Source organism: Pteronotus mesoamericanus, unplaced genomic scaffold (assembly GCF_021234165.1).
Source record: "Pteronotus mesoamericanus isolate MK-2021 breed Mesoamerican mustached bat unplaced genomic scaffold, CSHL_Meso_final contig_68, whole genome shotgun sequence".
NCBI classification, from domain to species: Eukaryota; Metazoa; Chordata; class Mammalia; order Chiroptera; family Mormoopidae; genus Pteronotus; species Pteronotus mesoamericanus.
The window spans coordinates 4,194,421-4,216,857 of record NW_026555234.1 but is presented as its reverse complement, the minus strand read 5'-3'; the positions used below and the strand labels follow the sequence as shown (position 1 = coordinate 4,216,857).

Sequence of the window (22,437 nt, the reverse complement as noted above, 5' to 3'; positions counted from 1 at the left end):
CCGCTGTGGCTCGCGCTTTTGCCGGCGCGTGGCTGAGAAGCGGCTTCCCTCCCTGCTCTGCACAGCAGGGACAGGGGGAGCAGCGATGTCACGGTGCCACTGTGAGGGCTGAACGGGTCCGTACCCGGGAACCCTTTGGCCCAGAGCCCAGCCTGTTGTTGGCGGCTATTATCTATGGGGGAGGTGGTCCCAGATCCAGCCTCTGCTCTGGTCCTCACCTCGGACACCTACCCGGACGGCCCATATGCATCTTAAACATGAGTCCAAAGCTGGGTCTAAAAGCTTCATCCCCCCTTCCACCACCGCCAAATATCACAAAATATGACAGCGGGTCCACAGAGGCGTAACTTGGGTGATTTGTTCTGGCCTCAAGGTAGAGGTCCACGTGTGGCGCCTGGTACAGGGTAAATTGTAGTAATAGGCACTTTCCACATTAGCAACGACCCTGCGAGGGAAGCATGGTGGTCTCCGTCTTTGGAGGTACGGAGACCAGTCCCAGAAACAGTGATTTGTTTACTTAAAACCACACAGCTGGGACTCAAGGCCAAATTCTTGTTTCCTGATCCAACACTCCTTCTTTGTTGCCTCAAATGTCCAAACCATTTTACCAAAGTTGCTTAAATTCTTGATTTTATTTTCACAGCCTCTCTCCCGGCAGGAGTTTGCCGTCATGAAGGCCCAGTGCCCTTGGGTTTGCTCTCAGTTCCCTTTTAAATCCTCCTTTCCCCGTTTCACTCTTCCTGGAAAAGGCTGCTCTCTTTGATGAACTGCCGAAAACAAACATAAAATGGGCCTTTGGAATGCTGTGTTGTCCCCCTAAGAGCTAACAGTTGTCAGTTGTAAATTATCGTTCTCCCCACTCCTTTCAGTCAGGACTAATCAAGGTCCTCAGAATCCCTGAGCATCTATATTTAATCCACAAGCAAGTCAACAATGTTTTATCATAACAGGAGATACCGTGGGGAAAGCATAGATGTTATCAACACCATTTATATGGAAAGAACAATGGGCTATGAACTTTTTTGCGCCAGCCATCTCTTTTAGAGATGGGTGTCCAAGGACAGGGTGCACCCCCTTTCTACCCCTTAATTCAGAGGTGTGCAGCTTTTTCTTCCCTTTTCTTCTGTGTTAGTAACCTATTCCTCAGTAACAAAGTAGCTCAACACTCAGCTTAAAACAGCAAGAAGTGTATCATGTTGTTTCTGTGGGTCAGGCATCCCAGCAGGCTTGCTGGGCGTTCTGGTTCAAGGTCGCTCCCAGGCCGCCATCGGGTGTCAGCCTGGGCTGCCGGCTCACGCGAAGACCCAACCGAGGGAGGCTTCTCCTCCAAGCTCGTCCCCGTGGCTGCTGGCAGGCCCTGAGCTTCTTGCCACGGGCCCCTCCCGGCAGGATGGCTCACCACGTGGCCGCTGGCTTCCTCAGAACAGGAGAGAGAGGGTAAGATGGAGCAGGCAAGATGGAAGGAACAGTCCCTGTGTGGCCTGGACCCAGAGGGGGTGTCCCTATTCCGTTCATCAGAGGTTCAGCCCACACTCGAGTGGAGGCCATTGCAGGGGGTGGAGACCGGGAGGCCGCCCCCCGCCCCACCGTCTGTCCTCCACTCCCCAAAGATTCACATCCCTCCTTCATGCAAAATACACTTGTCCCCGCCCAAGACCCCTAAAAGCCGCCCTCACTTTGGTGCCAGCTCTGTCCACATGTGTCACTCACATCCTCTGAGTCCTTCTCAAGTCGGCCTAGAGCTCCAGGGCCCCACCTGACCTCTCACCCCTCCTCTGCTCTCAAGCTCCACCTCCTCCTCGACCTTGGCATCTTGTCCTGTTTCCTCCTGTGCCAGTGCGGCCACGTCTGGTTTGCTGCTGATTTAAGAGCCCACATTGGCTGCTGAGCTCTTCCTGGTCCCTAGGCCACCTGGGTACACAGAGGCCCTGCCCAAGCTCTCAGGCCTTAGGGACACAATCAAAGAGCTTAGGGACGTGGGAGTTTCATGGCGTGCAAAGCCTTCATTTCACACGTGTCTTGTCACGTGACCCTGCCAACACACTACAAGGTTAGCAGGTTATTAACCCTGTTTTAACATTATGGCGGGGTTAGAGGGGACCTTGGCTGGTAACTTACTCTCTTTAACTCCCAGGTCTCATGACCTAAGACATTAAGGGAGTTAGGATTTGAACCAGGGGTAATTACTTTAAAATATGTCCATGAAGTATCAGAAGGAACCCATAGGACTTAATAGCCATAGAGAGCTAGGCACAGAAGGCTGCGTAGGTGCGGAGGATACATGCATATGCACACATGAAAGCCTCTGTTCCCCAGGGCTGTCCCTGGAGAGGGCCTAGAAGCCATGTCACCTCAGTAGGGATGACACCCTCGTACCCAGGGCTGGGCTTCTCCACACCACTCTGCGGAGAGGGCTTGGACAGGCAATCCACAAGGCGAGTCTGGAGCGTTTTGTGACCAAAAAATAGCAAACCACACAGAGGACACTGGAGCCGCCCCCGCCCCAGCCCCCGCCCCGCTGGCCGGGTCTGCAACACGTTAGACATCATAATAAATATGGAGAGTAAAGGATTACAACCTGCTGAAAAAATGAGGAATCTAAGAGTCTCCACTGCTGCTAAAAAAAAATTTAAAAATAAACACCCCCCCTTACAGTAGAAAACCAGCAATAAAAAAGATGATGGGGTTTTTAAAAAACACCATTTGGCATCCACAGGGAGGTAGATCCAGGGAAGGATCCTTAACAGATGTTGAAACCAATGAGAGAAGGTTTGAGGGATAATAGGGTATCTTCATAGCTTCAGAGCATCTCTCCAAAGGGTATGTGTTCATTAGACAGGGTAAAATGGTAACTTTCTCAGGGACACCACCATAACCCCAAGGCCAGAGTTAACTCTGGTAACCGCGGCTTCATCGGCAGCACGCACCTGCTCGTACAGCGCCTGGAGAGAGGGACTCAGGATCGCTTCTGTGGTGTCCTGCCCAAGCACAGGCCAGAATCTCCCCGGGGAAACACCAGACAAACCCAGACATAAGGACATTCTACCTGGTGCCTGGCTGGGTGTTCTTCACAAAAGCCAATGCCATGAAAGACAAGCAGGAACTGTTTCAAGATCAAGGTGCTCTAAAGAGATGTAACAGCTACACGCAGCACACGATCTTCAAGTATTTTGTTACAAGGGACATTATCATGGAAACTGAATGAGGTCCATAGATTAGAAAATTAAATTCCTGGTAGGAAAAAATGCTCTGACGTGTGAAGTATTTGGGGGTAAATGGGCATCAGGCCTCAAATGGAGAGAGAGAGCAAATGACTTAGTAACAAGTTAATGTTTGGGGGACCTGAATCAAGGGTATTTAGGAATTCTTTTGTAATATTTTGCAACTTTCCTGTAACTCTGAAATTGTGTCAAAATAATTTTTTTAATAAACAAAAGCTGTAAAACACCTCTTCTGCACATTCCTTGACACTCTTCCCATCAGGAAGTGAGGTCTTCTTCCCCCTCCCCTTGAGCGAGACCTGGGGACTCACTTCTGCGTTTCGTGGAGGCCAAGCCATAGAGGAGGCTCGGCGCCCACCTGGCTCCCCGCATCTGGGGGCACACACCTGTGCGCCCTGAGCCACTGTGTAAGGAGCCCACCTACCCTGAAGCCACCATGCTGGAGGGACCGTGCGGGAGACGCCCGAGAGGTGGACGCAGCTGAGGGGCCCTTGCTGTTCCCGAGGGACACAGGGTAATTTTTTCAGTTGCCACTTTGTGTCTCACCAACCAGGCCAGGGACCGTCCCCGAGTGGGGACGGGTCATTCCTGCCATCGCACAGAGCCAGGAATAGAGCAGGGAGAGTGGGACGCAAGTTCAAGGAAGTGCTCCCTGCTTCGCTGCTGTCCTGTCTCTTCTGCGCCCAGTGTGATGGAGAGGGCGCAGGGACGAAGGCCACCTCCGAATCCAGTGTCATTCTCTCTGGCCCAGAGACTTGGATGAGTCTCTGGATCCCTCCCCAGGTCCACTGTCTCTTCTCTTTAATGAGCCAGCCACAGAAAGACTGTGAGCTCCACAGAAAGACTGTGGACACTCTTTGCTGGGTATAAAAGAGTATCCACAAGTGTTGTGTGATGACGACACCTCCTGTGTGGCCTTCAGCCCTGCAGGCCTTCGATCAGCCCAAAATGTGAGGGCCAGTCCCCACCCCCTGCAATGGGCAGCACCACCCCAGAACTCCCACTCGGTTGCAGCACCTAAAAGGGTTGTGTGTGTGCGTGTATGCGCGCGTGTGTGCACGGACATGTGCGCGCACCAAACCCAAGGTGAAGAGAGTGACATTTAGTGAGCACCTACTCCATGCCAGACACCGCTGTTCAAGGCTGAGAAGACAACAGAGACGGGACACGTCTCAGCTGTCACAGCCGGTAACTTTCAGAGTGATATAGTTCTACCCAAGCTTAGGGACCCCAAAGCCTTCTTCAAATGTGCCGAACCATAGAGTTCTTTTAAAAGGGGGGGGGAGGAAAAAGAAAAAAGAGAACACCACAAAAATAACCTCGGAGTTACACACATTTTTAATTCTTACCCAAACTCTTGGGGTTGATGTGTGCACTTCTCAGATAAAGAAACTGAAGCTGGGAGAGGTGCCCAAATCTACACAACTAATAAACGGAGCGGGGAGCTAAAATTGGAACTCAGGGCTGCGGAGTTTCTTCTTTACTAGTTAACAAAATTATACAGGTTTCAGGCGCACAATTCTACCACGCATCCTCTGTACACTGTACTGTGTGTTCACCCCCTCAAGCCGAGTCTCCTTCCATCACCATTTACCCCCCGACCCTCCTCCCCGCCCCCATCCACCCAGGCAAATACTACACTGTTGTCCGTGTCCATGAATTCTTTCTCCTTGTTTTCTTTTTTGCTCAATCCCTCCGCCCTGCCACCCCCCAGTAGTCGTCAGCTTGCTCTCTATCAATGGGTCTGCCTCAATTTTGCTTGTTAGTTCATTTCCTTTATTAGATTCCACATATGAGTGAAATCATATGGTATCCGTCTTTCTCTGACTGGCTTATTTCACTGACCATAATACTCTCCAGGCCCGTGCATGCTGATGAAAAGGGTGAGGTTTCCTTCCTTTTTATAGCTGAGTAGTATTCCACTGTATAAATGAACCACAGCCTTCTTATCTACTCGTCTACCGATGGACACTTGGGCTGCTCCCAAATCTTGGCTTTGTAAATGCTGCAATGAACATAGGGGTGCACGTATTCTTTCAAATTAGTGTTTGGGGTTTCTTCATATATATTCCCAGAAATGAAACTGCTGGGCCATGAGGCCGCTCCCTTTTTAACTTTCTGAGGCCGCTCCGCACTGCTTTCCACAGGGGCCGCACCTCCTGCCCTCCCGCCAGCGGCGCACGAGGGCCCCCTCCTCCGCAGCACCTGCTGTTTGCTGGCCTATTGATGGGAGCCATTCTGACAGGTGTGAGGTGGTATCCCATTGTGATTCTCCTTTACGGGGCTGTGGAGTTTCAGAGCCTGGGCGTGCGGCTTGTGGACAGGCAGCTGGGACCTAGACCCCGTCAGCCTGGGTCCAGGCCTCGCAGGGCACCGTGGGACGTTTGGCAGCACCCCCGGCTACTGCTCACTAGAGGGCAGGCGCACCCCACACCCAGTCGTGACAACCCAAAATAGCCAAATGTCCCCGGGGGGGACAAAGTCACCCCAACTGAGAACCATGGGCCTAGGTGTAAACCCTGCTTCCACCACCTCCTAGTGACATGACATCGGACAAGCCACTTACCCTCTCTGAACCCCACTGTCCTCATCTGTAAAATGGAAAAATAATGGTACGTGAGGTCAATGTGAGGATCCAATAAGAACTGGGACAGCACTCGGCCGCCCGTGGAAGGGCTCAGGACACAAGCTCTAGCCCGTAACCCTCTGCTACCTGCGCTCCCAACCAAGGACCGCTCGGCGCAGGCGCACAGAGAGGGCGGGCTCCCGCGTGGACACTGGAACGCTGTGGGAACCAGCCTGCTCACCCGTGAACGAGGCCCATTCCAGTGCGGGCCCTAGGACACTTGCCGCCCGAGGGGGCCCTGGCAGACCCCCTCTCACCACTGCTGGGCAGCTTAAGGGCTCCACGGCCAGGCTGCCCAGGTTCACGTCCAGCTCGGCCCCTCATGACCTCCGTGACGCTGGGCTCGTGACCGAGCCTCCCGAGGCCCTGGTTTCCTATCCTGCGCAGTGGGGCGGTTGCGGGGCCTGCCCCCAGGGCTGTGAGCGTTCAGCGACTTAGCGCGCACAAGCAGCGCCCAGCACAGGAGGGGTCTCGGGGGTGCCTGCTGTTTCAGCGCCGACCTTGCGCAGCCGTCCGGCCACCTGGGCCACCTCTGTCGTCTCCCTGGCGTGCCAAGCCCAGCCCCATCGCAGGCCTTGGCACGTGCCAGTCCCTCTGCCTGGACACTAGCATTGCTCCCACCCTTGCTTCTTCATCTGGGTCTCCCTTCATCATGCCTCTTCCGAGAGGCCTTCCTGGACTACCCTAAAGAGATAGCAGTGTCATCACTGCCCTCACTCAGGTGCAAACCCAGGATTCATTCCCGGGCCAGGAGCTCTCAGGCACCACCCTCTGACACGGCATTTCAGACTCCGTGCGGCACAGCGCACTGCAGTGCGGCGCAGCAGAGCAGGGAATGACTGCTTGGCTCTCCCACTGAAACAGGCGTTCCGAGACACCAGAGCACTTGATGGGTGACCAACCATATTCCTAGGGCGGTGCCTAGCACATAGTAGGTGTAAATAACCATAACGAATGATATTTTGCAGAAGGGGTTTCCAAAGTCCTCGTGTAACCCATTTTTCCTGACACAGGCATCACTTAAACTGGGATCTAAAAAGAGTTTGCCACAAAAGACTTTGCTTCTCGCAGCCTTTCTAGAACAGCTGCATTTCAGAGACTTCCTGATGGATGGGAATTTCTCAAACTGTGTTCCCTGACATTATGGTCTCCTGAGAGCCAGGAAGAAGGAAGTTCACCTCCAGCAATGATTCACAAGGTCACAGACGTTGGGAAACAATGCAGAATGCGCTCCTGCCCGTGGTTTCACGGTGCGTAAGGAAAGCCCCAAGAAGCCCTGCAGAGAGAACGGACACTGTGCCCGGCGTGTACCCCGAGGCCCCGCCCATTAATGTCGGCATCGTGAAGCACAACTGGGGGAAATGCTGCAGTGCCAGCCTTTCAGTTCCCAAAGGCAGACGGAGCCTGAGGCCCAGAGAAGCTAACCGAGTCACCCCAGCTCACACCGCCACCTCCTGAAACACGCAGCAGGGCGCTTGTCACTGCCGCCACGTTCCCCTAATGGCCCACTTAGCTGTCGGCTCACAAGAGGTGAAACACTGAACACAGCCCTCAGATTCCAGCGTCGGTTTGACTGAATCATTTACCAAAACTAATGTACCAAACAGGGTTTGCTTTCAATCGCACCATTCCAGGAACAGTCGGTTATTCATTCAACAAACACTTAGGAAGTGTTATGGGCCCCACACCGCACATTGCACAGCGAATAGGACACAGCTGCTCAGTGCACTGACAACAGAATTATCTCTAAAGAGAGCCACATCGATCGCGCTGTCCTTGGTCAGCCTGCTTGAAGGAGGGGCCAACTGGAAGAAATTCCGCGGTTGACATTTCATTTGCTCCCATTAACAACGCTCCCATGTAGGTCTAACGGCCGAGAGCCGCTCTCACCAGCCCTGGTTCTGGAATCAAGTGCCCCCCTCTGTGCAGACTGCAGAGAGGAGACGGGAAGTGACTGGGACTCACTGGGCACTTTGCAGAGCACCTCAAGCAACAGATTTTCCAATTTCCAGTTCATTCCCATGTTCCCACTAGTTCCTACATTGTAGCTAAAATGCATCCCCTCATTTCTCATTGTCTACAAATAAAACTTCCTGTTTAAAAATGGCATTTGTTTTTTAAAGCTTATCAGCACACACATGTCAAAGTCCTTCAGAAAGCATGGTTAATCAAAAGCCACATAACTTAAAAACTCTACAGACGAGGCTGAGAAAGGTCTAGTTATTACTTCATATGATCTTCTCACTGAACTGATAGAAACTGCGTGGGAATCAGAGAACTGTTCTATGTTACGCTATTTTAAGAAGAAGCTGCCCAACCCGAAAAAAAAAAAACATATTAGAAGCCCAGGCTTGACACATTCACATTTGATGCCCTGGCATTGAAGGTGCTTTCAGCAGAGAATCAAGATGTATGTATCTAATAAAATAAAAAAATCCTGAAACATTGGAAGCTCATCAAGGTCCCTTGGCCCTGAATACATCTTAAAGGCCAAGCTGTCTGTAAGGAAAATAAACGTACGCTTCCCAGGCCAGCGGACGTCTTCCCTGCTTTGAAAGGATGCTTCACAATTCCTCCAGGAGCCAGCCTAAAAACCGGCCTGGCACAGCAAAGATAATCACCCCACCGCACGCATAATTTGTGTTCATTAGACACACAACAAGTCAGAAGATTTCCTCAGCTGTAGGCAAGACACACAGAGCAGATGCTGCATAAACACAGGCCGGGGGAGCAAGGCGGGGAGAGCCACATGCCCCATCAGCGCCACACGCTCGCTGAACCTGTCACTGAAAGAGCCACTGAACCATCCATTCAATTAAAAGAGGAGGGGAGAGTATATTTTTTAAAGACCAAGGCCCACTTTTCTTTCTTTCTTTCTTTTTTCTTTTTTTTTTGAACCAAACACCACCTCTAAAAGGACCATTGGTCCCTGTCTGGCAGGCTGGGGTGTGTGTGACTGAGTTTGTTCCAACCGCTTCTGCCAATCCTTTGAACAACCAACCAACCAGGTGAGGTTTCTAAGCACAAAGGCTACTACACAGAGACAGGAAAGACAGCAAACTGAGCAACACTGGAAATGCGCGTGTGTACTCCACATGCTTCTTCTTTCTAACAGGTTTTTTTTTTTTTTAATTGACTTGAGAGAGAGAAAGAGAGGGAAACACGGCTTTGTTGCTCCACTTATTTACGCATTCATTGGTTGTTTCCTGGATGCGCCCTGACTGGACATGGAACCTGCAGCCGCGGTCCATCGAGGATGACGCTCTAACCAACTGAGCCGCCGGCCAGGGCCGCGCTCCGCAGGCTCCTTACTGTCGGCGCCGTTCTATAGATCCACAAAGAGCATTTCTTATGTAGTTTAATGGAATCCACTCGGGGTGAAAGTAGTTATTTTGCCTAATGAAATCTCCCCCTCACAGTCCAGCTCCCAGATAGACTCGGCGGCAGGGTCACCGTCTGGGGGGGCCCGTGAGATCTGGGCCACACAATCAAGAGGGCCCTCCGCGTCCTTGTCCGCCTCCCTGTCCCCCAGGCTCACGGCGTTGGGGATCATGCGGCTGTGGGCGGCCGCCATCTCCTTGCAGGAGGCGGTGTCCTGGGTGGAGGAGATGAGCTCCATGCTGAGGTTCACCGTCTCCACCTGCGTGCGGGAGCGGAGGGGGCTGCACCCCAGAAGCTGGGCAAACACCTCCCGGAAGTCCGCGTTGAAGGCGTAGATGATGGGGTTGAGGGAGGAGTTGGCCCAGCCAAACCAGACAAAGACGTCGAAGGTGGTCTCGCTGACGCAGGGGAGGCCCTCCTGCAGGTCCTCCGGGTGCCCGCTGCAGAAGGGCACAAGGCAGTTCAGGATGAAGAAGGGCAGCCAGCAGCACACGAAGACCCCCATGATCACCGACAGGGTCTTGAGAACCTTGGTCTCTGCGTTGATAGAGACCCTCAGGCTGGCGTCTGGCGCGCAGGCCGCGCGGCCCCGGCAGTTCTGCGCATGCTCCGCGGCCCTCTCCAGGGTGGAGATCCTGCGGATCTGCACCTGCGCGATGCGGTAGATGCGCGTGTAGGTCACGATCATGATGGCCACCGGGATGTAGAAGCTGATGAGCGAGGAGGAGATGGCGTAAGTTCGGTTCAGGCTGGAATCACAGTTCTTCCCCCTCTCCTCTGGCTCCCTCGCTTCCTCCCAGGACGTCCCGTTGGTCAGGTTGGATGGCGGGTCCATGTCGCCCCAGGAGCCTGCTTTGTCCTTGTGCCAATGGAGCTGGACTGGGATGAAGGAGATGAGGATGGACAGGGTCCAGGCCAGGCCGACCATGATCAAGGCCACGCGCTGGGTCATTTTGCGCTGGTAGTGGAAGGGCTTAGAGATGGCCCAGTAGCGGTCCACGCTGATGACGCACAGGTTCAGGATGGAAGCGGTGGAGCACATAATGTCGAAGGCCACCCAGACGTCGCAGAAGGCCCCAAAGGGCCAGTAACCGGCCACCTCAGCGACGGCTTTCCAGGGCATGACCAGCAGAGCCACGAAGAGGTCGGACACGGCCAGAGACACGATGAAGACATTGGTCATCTTGGCGCGCAAGTGGCGGCTGTGCACAATGGCCGCACACACCAGCACGTTGCCCAGCAGGGTCCAGATGATGAGCAGGGTCAGGAGGCAGGCGGTGACCACCTGCGAGGGCCTCAGAGGTGCCGCCTCCCCCGAGTCCCCCAGGGCGCCTCCGGGAGCCAGCTGTTGCTGCCCGAACCACGCGGTGCCATTGCGCCCCGGCAGCAGCATGTCGGGCTCCGCGGCAGGGATGAGCTGCGTGCGCTCCCAACTTCAGCCCTGTGCCCCGCGGGCGGCCCCATCGGGCACCCGGGGGTAGCCGAGGGTACCCGCGGCCAAGGGATCCTAGAGCCCTAGGGGACTCTCACCGTGCGCTGCGCTGGGGCTCCGGATCGCGCGAGGACCCTTCTCGCCTCCGGGTTGGTGGCCGCGTTGCGCCCCTTCGGTGCGGGCGCCGGGGACAGGAAGCAGCCGGGAACCGCCGAGCTGTTTCTGGGAGCCCGCAACGCGCGGCGCCAGGAGGCAGCGGCGACTGTGTTGGGTTCGCAGCCGGAGAAGCAAAGAGCTGGCCACCACCGAGGGGGCGGGGGGGCGGGGGCCGGGAGCGGCCGGCACGGGGCGAGCGCTGCGGCGCAGCCTTGGTCCCGGGCTGCTCCCGGGGCCGGCGCTCCCGCCCACGCGCCTCCGCGCTCCCCGCTCTCCAGCGCACCCGCCCCACCGGTGCCTGGGCGCTCTCCCTGTCCGCGCTCTGCCCGCCGGAGCCTAGGGACGAATATGCAGGTCCTAGAGACAGTCCAGTGCCAGATAGTCGCCGCGTGCCGGGGAGAACACGCCCCAGTAAGATAAAGAGGTGCCTGGCCCGGCCCTGGTGCCCGGCTGCCCTGGTCCCGGCCCGGCCCCTGCCCCGGCGGCCTTTGGGAAACAGGAAGGAAGGGTAGGGATGGGGAGTGGGGGAGGCACTGGCGGCTGGACTGGGAGAGTGGTCTGCAGGGTAAAGGGGGCGACTTCGGATTCCTCACCGACAGGCGTCCCAATTCGAAATGGATTTCTGGCTGTGCGACCTTGAGAGCGCAATTTAACTACCCTGGGCCTTGGTTTCCTCATCCACAAAATGAGGCGATGATGCCTGCTCCTCTGTGCGGTGGCAGGGTTGGTGGCAGGGTTCTGGGAAGCCGTCCGGAGAAGGCCCACCTGCCCCTTCACCCCGGCCCCACCTGCACCGGAGGCGTGGCTCCTGGGCACCTCTCCCAAACTGCCCTGCCACACACACACTCATTCTAAGATGCGGGGCCTTACCGGACCAATTGGGAGAGTCCGCTCCGCTCCCTTCCCCCTCGCCCCCACCCAGTCCTGGAGCCATTTGTCTTTTGGGGGATAATTGCGAGGAACCGGGGAGACAAGGAGGAGGAAGGGAGCCCCCAGCAGTTGGGCGCCGCCTCTGAGCGGGGCGGTCGCAGTCGTGAGCGGGATGCGTTAGTACTACCTCCGCTCTTAACAGAAGAGGAAGCAGGTTGGAATGGGTGGCCCAAAGCCTAAAATTAAAAAAAAAAAAAAAGGTGGGAAAACTCCGGGAAGGTGTTCCAGGATCTTACCACGCCTCCCCCGCTGACAAGTTCTGCCTGCGAAGCGCCAGGTCTCTCGCTGGTGTTAAGCTCAGCTGCAGGCAACTGGAGGGAAATGGACGAGGCATCAGAGAGCTGCAAGGTTCAGTCTGAGACCTCTTGGGAGGCTGAGAAACTGGGGGTGCATTCTCATCCCTCCGACTGGGACCACCTGCCCCATGCATCCCGGCCCCACCTGCACCCCGGAGCTACACCCAGCGATCCCAGCACCTCAGACTCAGCCCGCTCAGCTTTCAACAGCCTTTCCCCTTCCGACCTTCTCCCCCTGCCCTGCTCTCTATTGGAGTTGGCAAGGCCACCTGCCCGGATGTCTACGCCCGAAACTGGAGTCGCACTTACCACCTGTCTCTCCCCATCTCCTGGAGCGGGACCACTCCTGTCCGCCACCAATGTCCCGGTCCAGGGCTTCCCCACCCTGTTTTATGGTGACACTCTGCTGCGTTAGTACACTCCAGGTTCTGCTATGATCCTCTGTCCACCCTCCACTCGATGGCAGGCACAGCAGTCCTTGTCAAATGTAACCATAGTCATGCCACCCCTCGCCCCCCGACGGAGAGCCCGCAGGAGCTCCCCGTGATCCCCGAGCCTTGGACAGTCATGCGAAGTCTCTGAAACATTTCCTCATCTTGCCCTTGCTCACTGCCCCTGCGTCTTCCGCTGTTCCTCCTCCTTGTCCGTAGGCAGCCTAGACTCAAGCCCCTTCCGGCCGCCCGCCCCCGACACAGATGGCCATTTCTCGAGGGGTCCTGTGGGAGTTCCCCACGCTGGGTAAGCGCCATCCCCTCGTGTCCCGCGGAGGCCGACTCGTGAGGTCAGGGCAGAGCCCGGGTCCTGCAGACAGGGGTTTGAATTTCAGTTCCTTATTCTTTTATTCAGCAAATATTTACTGAGTACTCATGATGTCCCAAAGGCTGTTTTATTCACAGGAAATGCAAAAGTGTATGCAAGTACGCATTGCCTTTTCCCCCTTCAAGGTTATAGTCTAGTGCTGGAGACAGACTTCAACCTGAGGATCATCTGGAGAAACCTCCAGCTGTGCCAAGTGACAGCATTATGAGGGAGGGACCTAGGCGAGACATTTAAGGAAGGCTTCCCTGGGGAAGTCCCCCTTTGGGTTGAAATCACAGCTAAGTGGACAAAAGGGAGGACAGAGGGAAGGAAAGGCACGGCTGGCAGGAACAGGCATTTACCAGCTGTGGGATCTTGGGCAAGTTACTTGAGATCTTTGAGCCCCCGTTTCCTCATCTTCGAAATGGGTCGATCGCAGCCGTTTAAAAGGCAAGTGCGATGAGGCCCAAGCACATCCTCTGTGGGGGGCTCCGAGTCCCCCTCTTTCCTCCACTGTCCCCGTGCCCGTCCTTGCCTGGGAGGCTCTCCAAGGAGGCCCCTGCCCTGGCTCTGTGACAGGGAGTCAGAAAGTGGGCGCGACATTGGACCTGAGAGGCTGGAGGAGGACTGAATGGTCCCAGGAGGCAGAGAGGATGTTCATCTTCATAATAAGGAGCGGAGGGAGCCAAGCGGGAGAGAGACTGAAAGCTCCGGGTGGAAGTGATGTGGAGCAGGCGCGGGAGGCGGGGTCTGCAGGAGGGTCGCGAGGCGCAGAAGGGGGCATCTCGCAGGACTGCCTATTTATTGCCTCCGCAGAGCTGAAGAGCGGCAGGAGGATTTGCGTGTGGGGACACCTTGGACAGACGCTGCCTGGAGACTGGACCGCGCGGCCAAGGCTCCGTCGGCCGTGAGGAGCGCTTAGCTGTGCCCGCCCGGGAACCCGCCTGAGTCTCCGGACTAAGGCGCTCCCGTGCTCCCGGGGAACCTCATGTTGGCTACTGTTGCGGCAATTGTGACACCGTGTTGTTGCCATTCACTGCTCTTCCTGGCTGTTGAGTCCTCTAACCACCAAACTTCTTAAATCAAGGACTGCGTCTTATTCAGAGAGAAAAGGACATCTTGGAGCCTCTGGCTCCAGTCATAGCCGGGTCTTTGCAGGTACAAAAGCCAGTGCATCCCCCCTTTCCTCACACATGTCTGAGTGGAGTTTCCGTTGTCACCTGCAACTGAAAAAGCCCTGCCTGGCACCAAACATAGAAAGGCGCTTTCGCCAGGTGGTGGCATGAGAACGACAGGGTGGGGACGGTGCAGGGGGGCGGGGGCAGGGGGTGGGCTGTGCAGGGGAGCCAGAGGGAGACTCATTCCGGGGCGGGGGACAGTCATGACGGCCAACAGCACGCGCCATGGCTCAGAGGCACGACGCTCCCCGTGTGGAGGGCGAGGCCCTCAGGACTCCACGGCTTCTCCGCTGCTCTCCGAAGTTCTGTCACTGAGCTCTTAGGCACACAGAGCGACAGTAACAGGCAGCTGCCGCCCGCGTCCCCTCCCCTTCCCCGGCAGGGCTGCTGGGGCAAGGCTTTCCCAGAAGCAGCGGCTGCCCTTTCTCACCCAGGCTCTTTCCCACACTTTTCAAAAGAGCTGGGCCTGGCGAGCAGCTGAAGAATGAGGAGTGCCTTCGGGCGGCCTCGGAGCCCGGCCTCGTCACGCGGACTCTCGCCAACTCCGGGTCGGCTAATCAACTCCCGAGATAACAACTCCTGAGATATTGAACTCCTTAACTCTTATCAGATCCCAGCTGAGCCTGGCCCTCCGAGGGCAACAGCAAGGAAATGATCCTCACACACGTTTGGCTCTGGCCAAGTAGCACTGAGGATTTTCTCACGACATCTTAGTGCGCTGGGTTTCCTAATCCGGTGGGCAAATAGTCTCCCATGTAAACTCTTTGATCCTTTCTCATCTGAAGGTATATTTTCATGGGATCTGTTTCCCCGAGACAAAGGGTTAAGTCCGCAGACCACGGCAGGGCTTGCTACCCCACCTGCTATCGAAAGAGCGCACGCCTTACGCCAGGCAGGCTTGGTTCGCCCATGACGAGGCACACACCTGAGGTCCCCAGGCGCCAGCTCCGCTGCCGCCCTTGGCTCGGCCCCTCGGGGCCCAGGCAGACAGTGATGCCCCACTGTCAGCATCCCTCCCCGGGGCCGGAGACGCCGCCTCACGCCTGCGGGCACTGCCGAGGACCTGGAGGCCTCCTCAAACCCAACGGTCGGCGGCTGGGTCCCCACCTTCTCCCCAGACACAAAAACACAGGCAGCGGAAAGCAGCCCTTCCAGGCAGTAGCTGCGCCAGAAGTTGGCACACGCATGTAGATAGACGAAGGAGGATGGGCTTGCAAGTCAGGCAGGCCGGGGTGCGAGTCCCTCCTCTCCGACTCACGAGCTCTGGGGCCGTGAGCAAGGTCACCACCTCTCTGAGCCGGAGTTTCCTCGTCTTTGAAATGGTGACCTCAAAGGGAGGGGGGCTGGAGAACTGGGTGAAACAGGTGAAGGGATGAAGACGTACAGCTGGGTGGCCACGAAATAGCCACAAGGATGTAAAATAAGGCACCGGGCATATAGGCAATGATATTGTAATAATTACGTCTGGTGCCAGGTGGGGACCTCACTTATTGGGAGGACCACTCTGTAAATTACATAATTACCTGACCACTATACATACACCTAAAACTAATATAAAATACTACTGAATGCCAACTGTAATTGAAAATGAAAAACGTTTAAGTGCTAACATTAGCACTTCCTATCCAGAGATACTATGAGTAAGTGACATGCTGTATTTGGGAAACAGTACGTTGGGATCGGACAGGTTTCGTTACCGTAACACTGCGTAGCAAGCAGCCTCCTACCCCGGTGGCGGGAGGTAGCAAGCGCTGGCATCTCACTCCTGGCCTGCGGTCCGCTGAGGACGCTCACCCTGAGTGGCGGGTCAGGCCCCCTTTGCTCACGTTTCTCGCTCCTGGGCCAGCTGGCCCCTGGGCTTGCTCTTGCCGGGGCACAGGGCGGGAGGCGAGAGTTCTTTGTCATACAGCTCTTCTCTAAGTTTGAAATTATTTCAAAATAAAAACTAAATACATAAATAGATTGATTAGGAATGCGTTCGGCTGCACCAGAACACCCGCTTGCTCAGGGCTTCCGCAATGAAGACATTTAATTCTCTAACATAACAGGAAATCAAGAGGAAGCTGGTGGGGGCAGGGCTGGGGGTGTGCAAACTCAGCAATGTAACTGAAGACCCAGGTTCTTTTCAGTTTGTCTTCTTTTCACCCAAATGCTCTGCGTCTACCAACATTGTGGCTTTGTGCCCTTAGAGCCTCATGGTCACAGGCTGCCTGTCAACAGCTTCGGGCGCCATGACGAAGTTCAAACTCCAGGAGCAAAATGCAGGGAAGCTACGTCAGGGGGACTTTTCCTCAGGTGTGTCTTGCCTGTCACCAGCGAAGAAAACCTCAGAAGGACCTATGTCTCATGAGCCAGAAGTGAATCACACGGCTGGCCCTCGCTACAAAGCTGACTGTAAACTGTTTCGAGTACGAGGCAAAAGGGCACAGAACGCCCAGGCTTGGCTTAAACAAACCATGATTCATCGCCTGAGGCTGGGCACCTTCGTCTCCAACTAAAATCAGAGACTTCTGAGCAAGCGAAAGAGTCGCAACCAGAAAGGCAAGTAACAGTGTGTGAGTTACCTGCTCATACCTGCGCGGGCTGACCCTGAGCTCAAGGTCGGAATCCAAGGGGCGGAGACTCAGCGCCCACCCGAGAGCTCACCGTCTGTGTTCTCGGGCAGTCCCCGCAACTCTGCCGTCAGCTCTCCGTCCGGACCACGACGTCCCTTCGTCCCTTCGGAGCACAGTTAGGATGGAGTGCTGGGAAAAGGCGACCTCAGCGAGCGGAGCTTTTCCAAAAACAAATACCGTATTTTGCTGTGTATAACGTGTACGTTTTTTTGCCCAAATTTTTGAGGGAAGAATAAGGATATGCATTGTACATGGGCAGTACTAATTTTGTATCTATATAAATGTTTTTAATTCTCTTACTTATGCATTAAAAGCAGTATCTTCTGATATTGACAGTGACGAAGCGTTCTGGGCCTTCTATGATGCGTAAATGTACATTCTTTACTGGTACATAAAATTTCTTGCACCACGTATCTGTTCTTGTGTTTTGTAATAATTTATCACACAAAATTTCTTGTACCATAATGTGTTCAAAAATAAATGCTAAGCTTCCTTTACAATACAAAAAACAGGTATCTAAATATAAATAAATAAATAAATAATTGAATTAAAAAATTAAAAGAAAAGCTATTTTCCCCTGAAAGTGTGGGCCAAACACGTGGATGCGTATTATGCACTGCTAAATATGAGTAGGTCACTTTTAACCTACACAGCCGATAGTAAACAAATACGTGGCTTTCTTTAACTGAGCTTTTCATAGTATTGACATTATTTCTCAGTCCCTTATTTTTAATCTCAATAGGCCTTTAACTACTCACCCATTTATTCGGTCACACAACAATGACCATGGAGCTCTTCCTCTGCTGGCACTGAGGATACTCTTGGGGAACAAAGCAGACATTGTATCTCCCTCTTGAGGCTTCCAGTTAGGCAGTAAAAAATAAAATAAAAATGAAAATGACTGCTCCTCAGACAATGTCACAGATCTCTCCGTGATGAAAAGGAACCGCAGGCTCCGCGGGGGGGAGCAAGGTGGTGTTGGGAGAGCTCATCGCGGGGTCAAGAGGCCTGCCCTTTAGGCTGGTGTGGCTTCTCTGGGAAACTTGTTCAGATGGAGATGAACTCAATGAAAGGAAGCAGAAGCCGCCAGTGCAAAGGTCCTGGGGCAAGAGGGGACGGAGCACATTAGACTCTTTGAGAAACTGGTCAGTGTGAGGGTGCCCAGGGGAAAAGCGAAGCACAAGGTGACCCGAGATGAGGCTGGGGAGGGGGACAAGGAGAACCGTGGGGGACCCCAGGGGCCGAGGCGAGGGTTTTGTCCTCTATCTCAGCAGCAACGAGAAGCCGTTGGAGGAGGAAGAGCAGGGAAGGAAACGCGGGCATGTTTGCCTTTCTCACATACTGCCCTAGCCCCGGCAAGAAGGACAGAGTAGCAGGGGGAGGGGGTGAAATGCAGAAGCGACCCATCAGGCGATGACAGTGACTTGAAAAGTAGGGCGGTGGGGGCAGCAGTGGAGAAAAGCGGCTGGAGCCAAGATTAAGTCTGTGCAGTTTGTTTCAATGGCTTAAAATGACAAATTTATCTTACTGTTCTGGAGGTGCCAAGTCCAAAATGAGTCTTACTGAACTTATCAAGAAATCAAGGTGTTTGCAGGGCCACCTGCCGAGGCCCCGGGGGAGAGCCTGAGCCTTGCCTCTGCTGGCTCCGGGCGGCTCCGCACACTCCTCGGCTTGCGGCCCCATCACTCCAGCCTCGGCCTCCGTGGTCACACTACCTGCCCCGCTGCCTCCCTTTTCCAGGGGCCCTGGTGATGGCATTGGGCCCACCCATATAACCCAGGAGCATCTCTCCACCTCAAGATCCTGCACTTAATCATGCCCGCAAAGCCCTCTTGCCCTGGAAGGTGACAGTCACGGGTTGTAGGCACCAGGACGTGGCCACCCTTGGGAGACGCTGTCCGCCCTCCTGCAGGCTCCCTGGGCCCGGCTTCCTCCCACGGCCACATTCAGGCAGGAAGAAAGGCAGCCCTCGTCTCTTTCAAAACCTTCCCAGGGCTGTTCAGCAGAGGCCTCCTCACCTTTCATTGTCAAGCGCAGCGAACGTTTTCTATAAAAAGCCAAAGAGTAAATAATGTAGGTTTTATGGGCCATATATGGTCTCTGCAGCGTATTATCTTTCTACTGTGATTTTTCTTTTACAACTTTTTAATAATGTAAAAACCATTCCTGACTCACGGGCCATAGTTTCTCAACACCTGGCATAGAACTATTCCCATGCCCACCTCTAAAACAACCTCCAGTGAAGGTGGAGTGGGTTTATTACGCTTGGCTTAGACCAATTACCCAAAACTGGTGTTCCAGAAACATCTGCCAGAGGCACGTAGGCGGCACTTTTGGCTGTCAGGTCTCCACGTTCTGTCGCAGTGGGGAGAAGCCAATGGCGGCTGGCTCTTCCCTACCTGTGGGGAGGGCAGAGCCCACCTGCAAGCCTCTGTAGAGTTGGGTCTCTCTGCTCCTCTCATGATCCAGAGCAAGCAGAGGGGCGCCCGTCCTAATTCATGGCTCTTCTGAGCTCTGTTACCAGCCAGCTTTAAAGTGCCACCGGGTGCCTTAGAGCGGAATGGAGGGCTGGGCATGTACCAGAAGCAGGCAGAGCCTCCACCCAGGTCTCCAGAACCACCCCAGGGAGCACCCCAATCAGGGGCACTTACTGTGTGCCTGGAGCGCCCCCAGGCCCTGCAATAGTCTCATGTTGGGAGCTCAGCACCCATGTTCACGCAACCCACGTGGTGAGGCCTGGGGAGAGAAAGAGGCAAAGTCCCCACCTTCACAGGTAGAGTCCTCTCCGGCAGAGACAAGCACAGATAAATACACAACTAGTGGCACAGGGTGCCAAGGTGAAGCATAACAGCGAGTAGGTTTATGTAAGTGACCAGGGCACACCTCGCTAGGTAGGGACCTCTACCCATGGCCTAAAGGATGAAAAAGAGACAGATCCATTTCAAGGAGCCAGGGAAACACACTCCAGTGAGAACAGCACATGCAAAGGTCCTGGGGCACAGAGGAGTTTGGCAGACCCGCGGAAGTGAAGGGAGATATATGTGGCTGCAGCAGAGGGGGGGGGTGCGAGGGGCAGGGGAGGGCGCTGGGGGAGGGGAGGCAGAGGAAGAGGTTGGCATGAGAAGAAGACGAAATATCAGAGGCCAGATCACGCAGATCCCGATAGAACACTTTTTTCTGAAAGCCATGGGACGCCATTAAAGGCTTTTTAGCAGGTGACTTGATTAAATTTACAGTTTTTTTAGACAATTAGCATTATTATCCTTGTTGTGGCTGGAACACCACACCAGAGTCTCCATCCCTTTTCAGCGTGAAAAGGCTGCAGGCACCCTTATCCTGTCCCCAGCCCGTGGCTCTGAGGAGGAGCTAAAGTCGCGGTCACTCCCCATCAGATCCCGTGGAAGCGCCCTCTGCGCCAGCTGCCCCAGCTTCAGCACCGAGTTCCACCCCACCTTCCAGCGGGAGACTCTCCTGCGACCGCCAGGCCCTTCCAGAGCCTCCGGAGGGGGACAAGGATGCCGCACGAGGAGGGCGGGGTGCTGGGGGCAGGTGGCGGGACCACCTTAGTTGATTTCAGCTTCCCTGTGAGAACTCAGAACCCTCTCCGCCCTCACATGGGGGTGGGGGCAGCCACCCCCGACACGCACCACCCGAGTCCAGAGCCGTGGCCTGAGTGCCGTGGGGGCCCATCCCTCCCTGGTTAGCCTCAGGTCCACCGCGACCCCGCCTCGGTTGACTTGAAAGTCTAGGTGAGGACTCAGCAGGACTGGCACCAGCGCCCCCTGCTGGTCCTGCTCTTCCACAGCAAATCTTTGTGCATTCAGGGCAGAAAAACCAGCTGTTTTCTGGTAGCTTCCAGTTTTCCTCATTTTAACCCACATGCAGCATTTTACAATTGGGGAAAAGTGAAATACTCTGTCAGCTGTTGGACTATCCTGTACACATATCCTTAAGTAATTGTCTGATGAGTATTTTTACCGCATTAGCTTTCTTTTTAAGGTAATAGAGAAGAAAGGCAACGGGTTTTAAGGATGCCTAACAGTGCACTCTGAAGGCTCAAGCGGGGCAGGAACGTGTACCTAACCAGGTCAACACGGAGCAGGGCCTCCAGAGAGACAGATACTGGGGCGCGAGGGTCAGGCACTGAGGTCGGGCGGCAGGAATTACTCCAACGGGGAGTAGCGACTGCTGTCCGCGGTGGAGACGAGGAGCCTGGTCGGACGCCAGGCACGGACCCGAGGAGGATGCTGGTGGGGTTTAGTTTGAGGGCCTGTAAAATGTTCTGCGGAAAGGACGCCTTTTCTCATGCACACCCAGGTGCCCCCAGGGCTGGTGGTGACCCTGCGTGTCCACCTCCAAAGCCCTTGCCCCTCCCCTCTGCCTCTCCCAGGGCTATGGTGCCCGGAAAACGCGAGGTGAATCCTGGCGTGAGGGCAGACCGGGGAATATGAGCTTCGGTTCCCAAATGCACAGGCTCCCCCTTCTGGGGAGGCTGCAACAGGTGAGTACGAGGTTTGCCCGATGACCTGGGTGCCCAGGGCATCGGTCCCCTCGATGAAGGACTTGTGGGAAGAAAAATCGGGGGCGGGTTTCCTGTGCAGATGTTCCCGGGCCTCACTCCATCCCTTTGGAAGCTGAACGTCTGGGCGGGAGGGCGGCAATCCTAAGAGCTTCCTATTTGACTCTCATGCACACAGAAGTCTCAGAATCAATGTCATGGGACTCTACAATGGTTAAGGAGCACGCTAGGAGAAAAAAGGCAAGTTACACGCAAATTCAGTGTATATAAAAACGATCCATTCGTGTGCGTGCGCACGCACTAACAGGTACCCAGTTACCCAGAATTAACAGCCATTTCTCAATCTTGGCACTGTTAACATTCGGGGCCAGATTAATTCTCTGGTAAGGGCGCGCTTGTGCATTGCAGATCTTTAGCCGCGTTCCAGTAGCGCCCCCTAGTGGTGACAATGGAAAGTGCCTGTAAACGTGGCCCTCTGTTTCCTGGGGAACAAGCCTTCTCACCACTACCCCAGACCGGAGGGATGTTAGGTGGGTTTACTTCGTTGTTATCTATCTGCCCACTTTTTAGGTTTTTTCCCTAAAATGAACATAAAGTGCTTTAGTCATGTAAAAATTCAAAAGTTTCTTACTATCCCATTGACTGTGCTCTCGGGTAAAAAAAACCACTCATATGAAAAGATATTAGAGTTTATAGTAAGTAAACTAACTTTATTATGATGTTATAGTAATTATAGAAAAACATACACAAAGGCCTCCCAGATGTCAATATTCTTACGACGCTTTAAAATATTTATAACCTTAGGCATGGGAATTCTGGTTAAGTATATGTCTTACAGAAGCAATTCTAAGTATAGAAAATGCCCTACAAATATGGTTGATTTTTATAGGTCACTCACAAAAGCGAAAAGTTATAGGTGCTCTAAAACCAACAATAGGAAACCGAGTTAATTATGACACATTCACTTGGTAGACTATACAACAGTATTAAAACGATATTTACAAAGAACCTGTAACAGCATGGGAGAAAGGCTCTGCCAGATTGTTAAGTGGGGCAAAATGCACACAAAATCAACGATGTCTCATCATCCCTGGCAAGCGTGGCTATGACAACAATGAAGATAATCGTCTGCAGCCATGGAGCTAAAAGAAACACCAAGATACCAAAGTGTGATGATCGATTTACTAATGGCATCCTGGGTGAGTCTGTTCTCTCTACTCTTCTGGAATGTCCAAGTTTTCTATAAAAAGCCTGTATGTACTTACAGTGAGAGAGAGAGAGAAAA

At 54.3% G+C, this 22,437-nt stretch overlaps 1 protein-coding gene across 1 annotated transcript; it reads right to left on the bottom strand.

Moving 5' to 3' along the window:
* Positions 1–9,205: 9,205 nt before the first annotated feature.
* On the bottom strand, positions 9,206–10,621 carry DRD5 (dopamine receptor D5). Its single transcript, XM_054582236.1, has one exon. It carries the CDS (start codon positions 10,619–10,621, stop codon positions 9,206–9,208), a length of 1,416 nt encoding a protein of 471 aa, XP_054438211.1.
* Between the last annotated feature and the right edge of the window lie 11,816 nt (positions 10,622–22,437).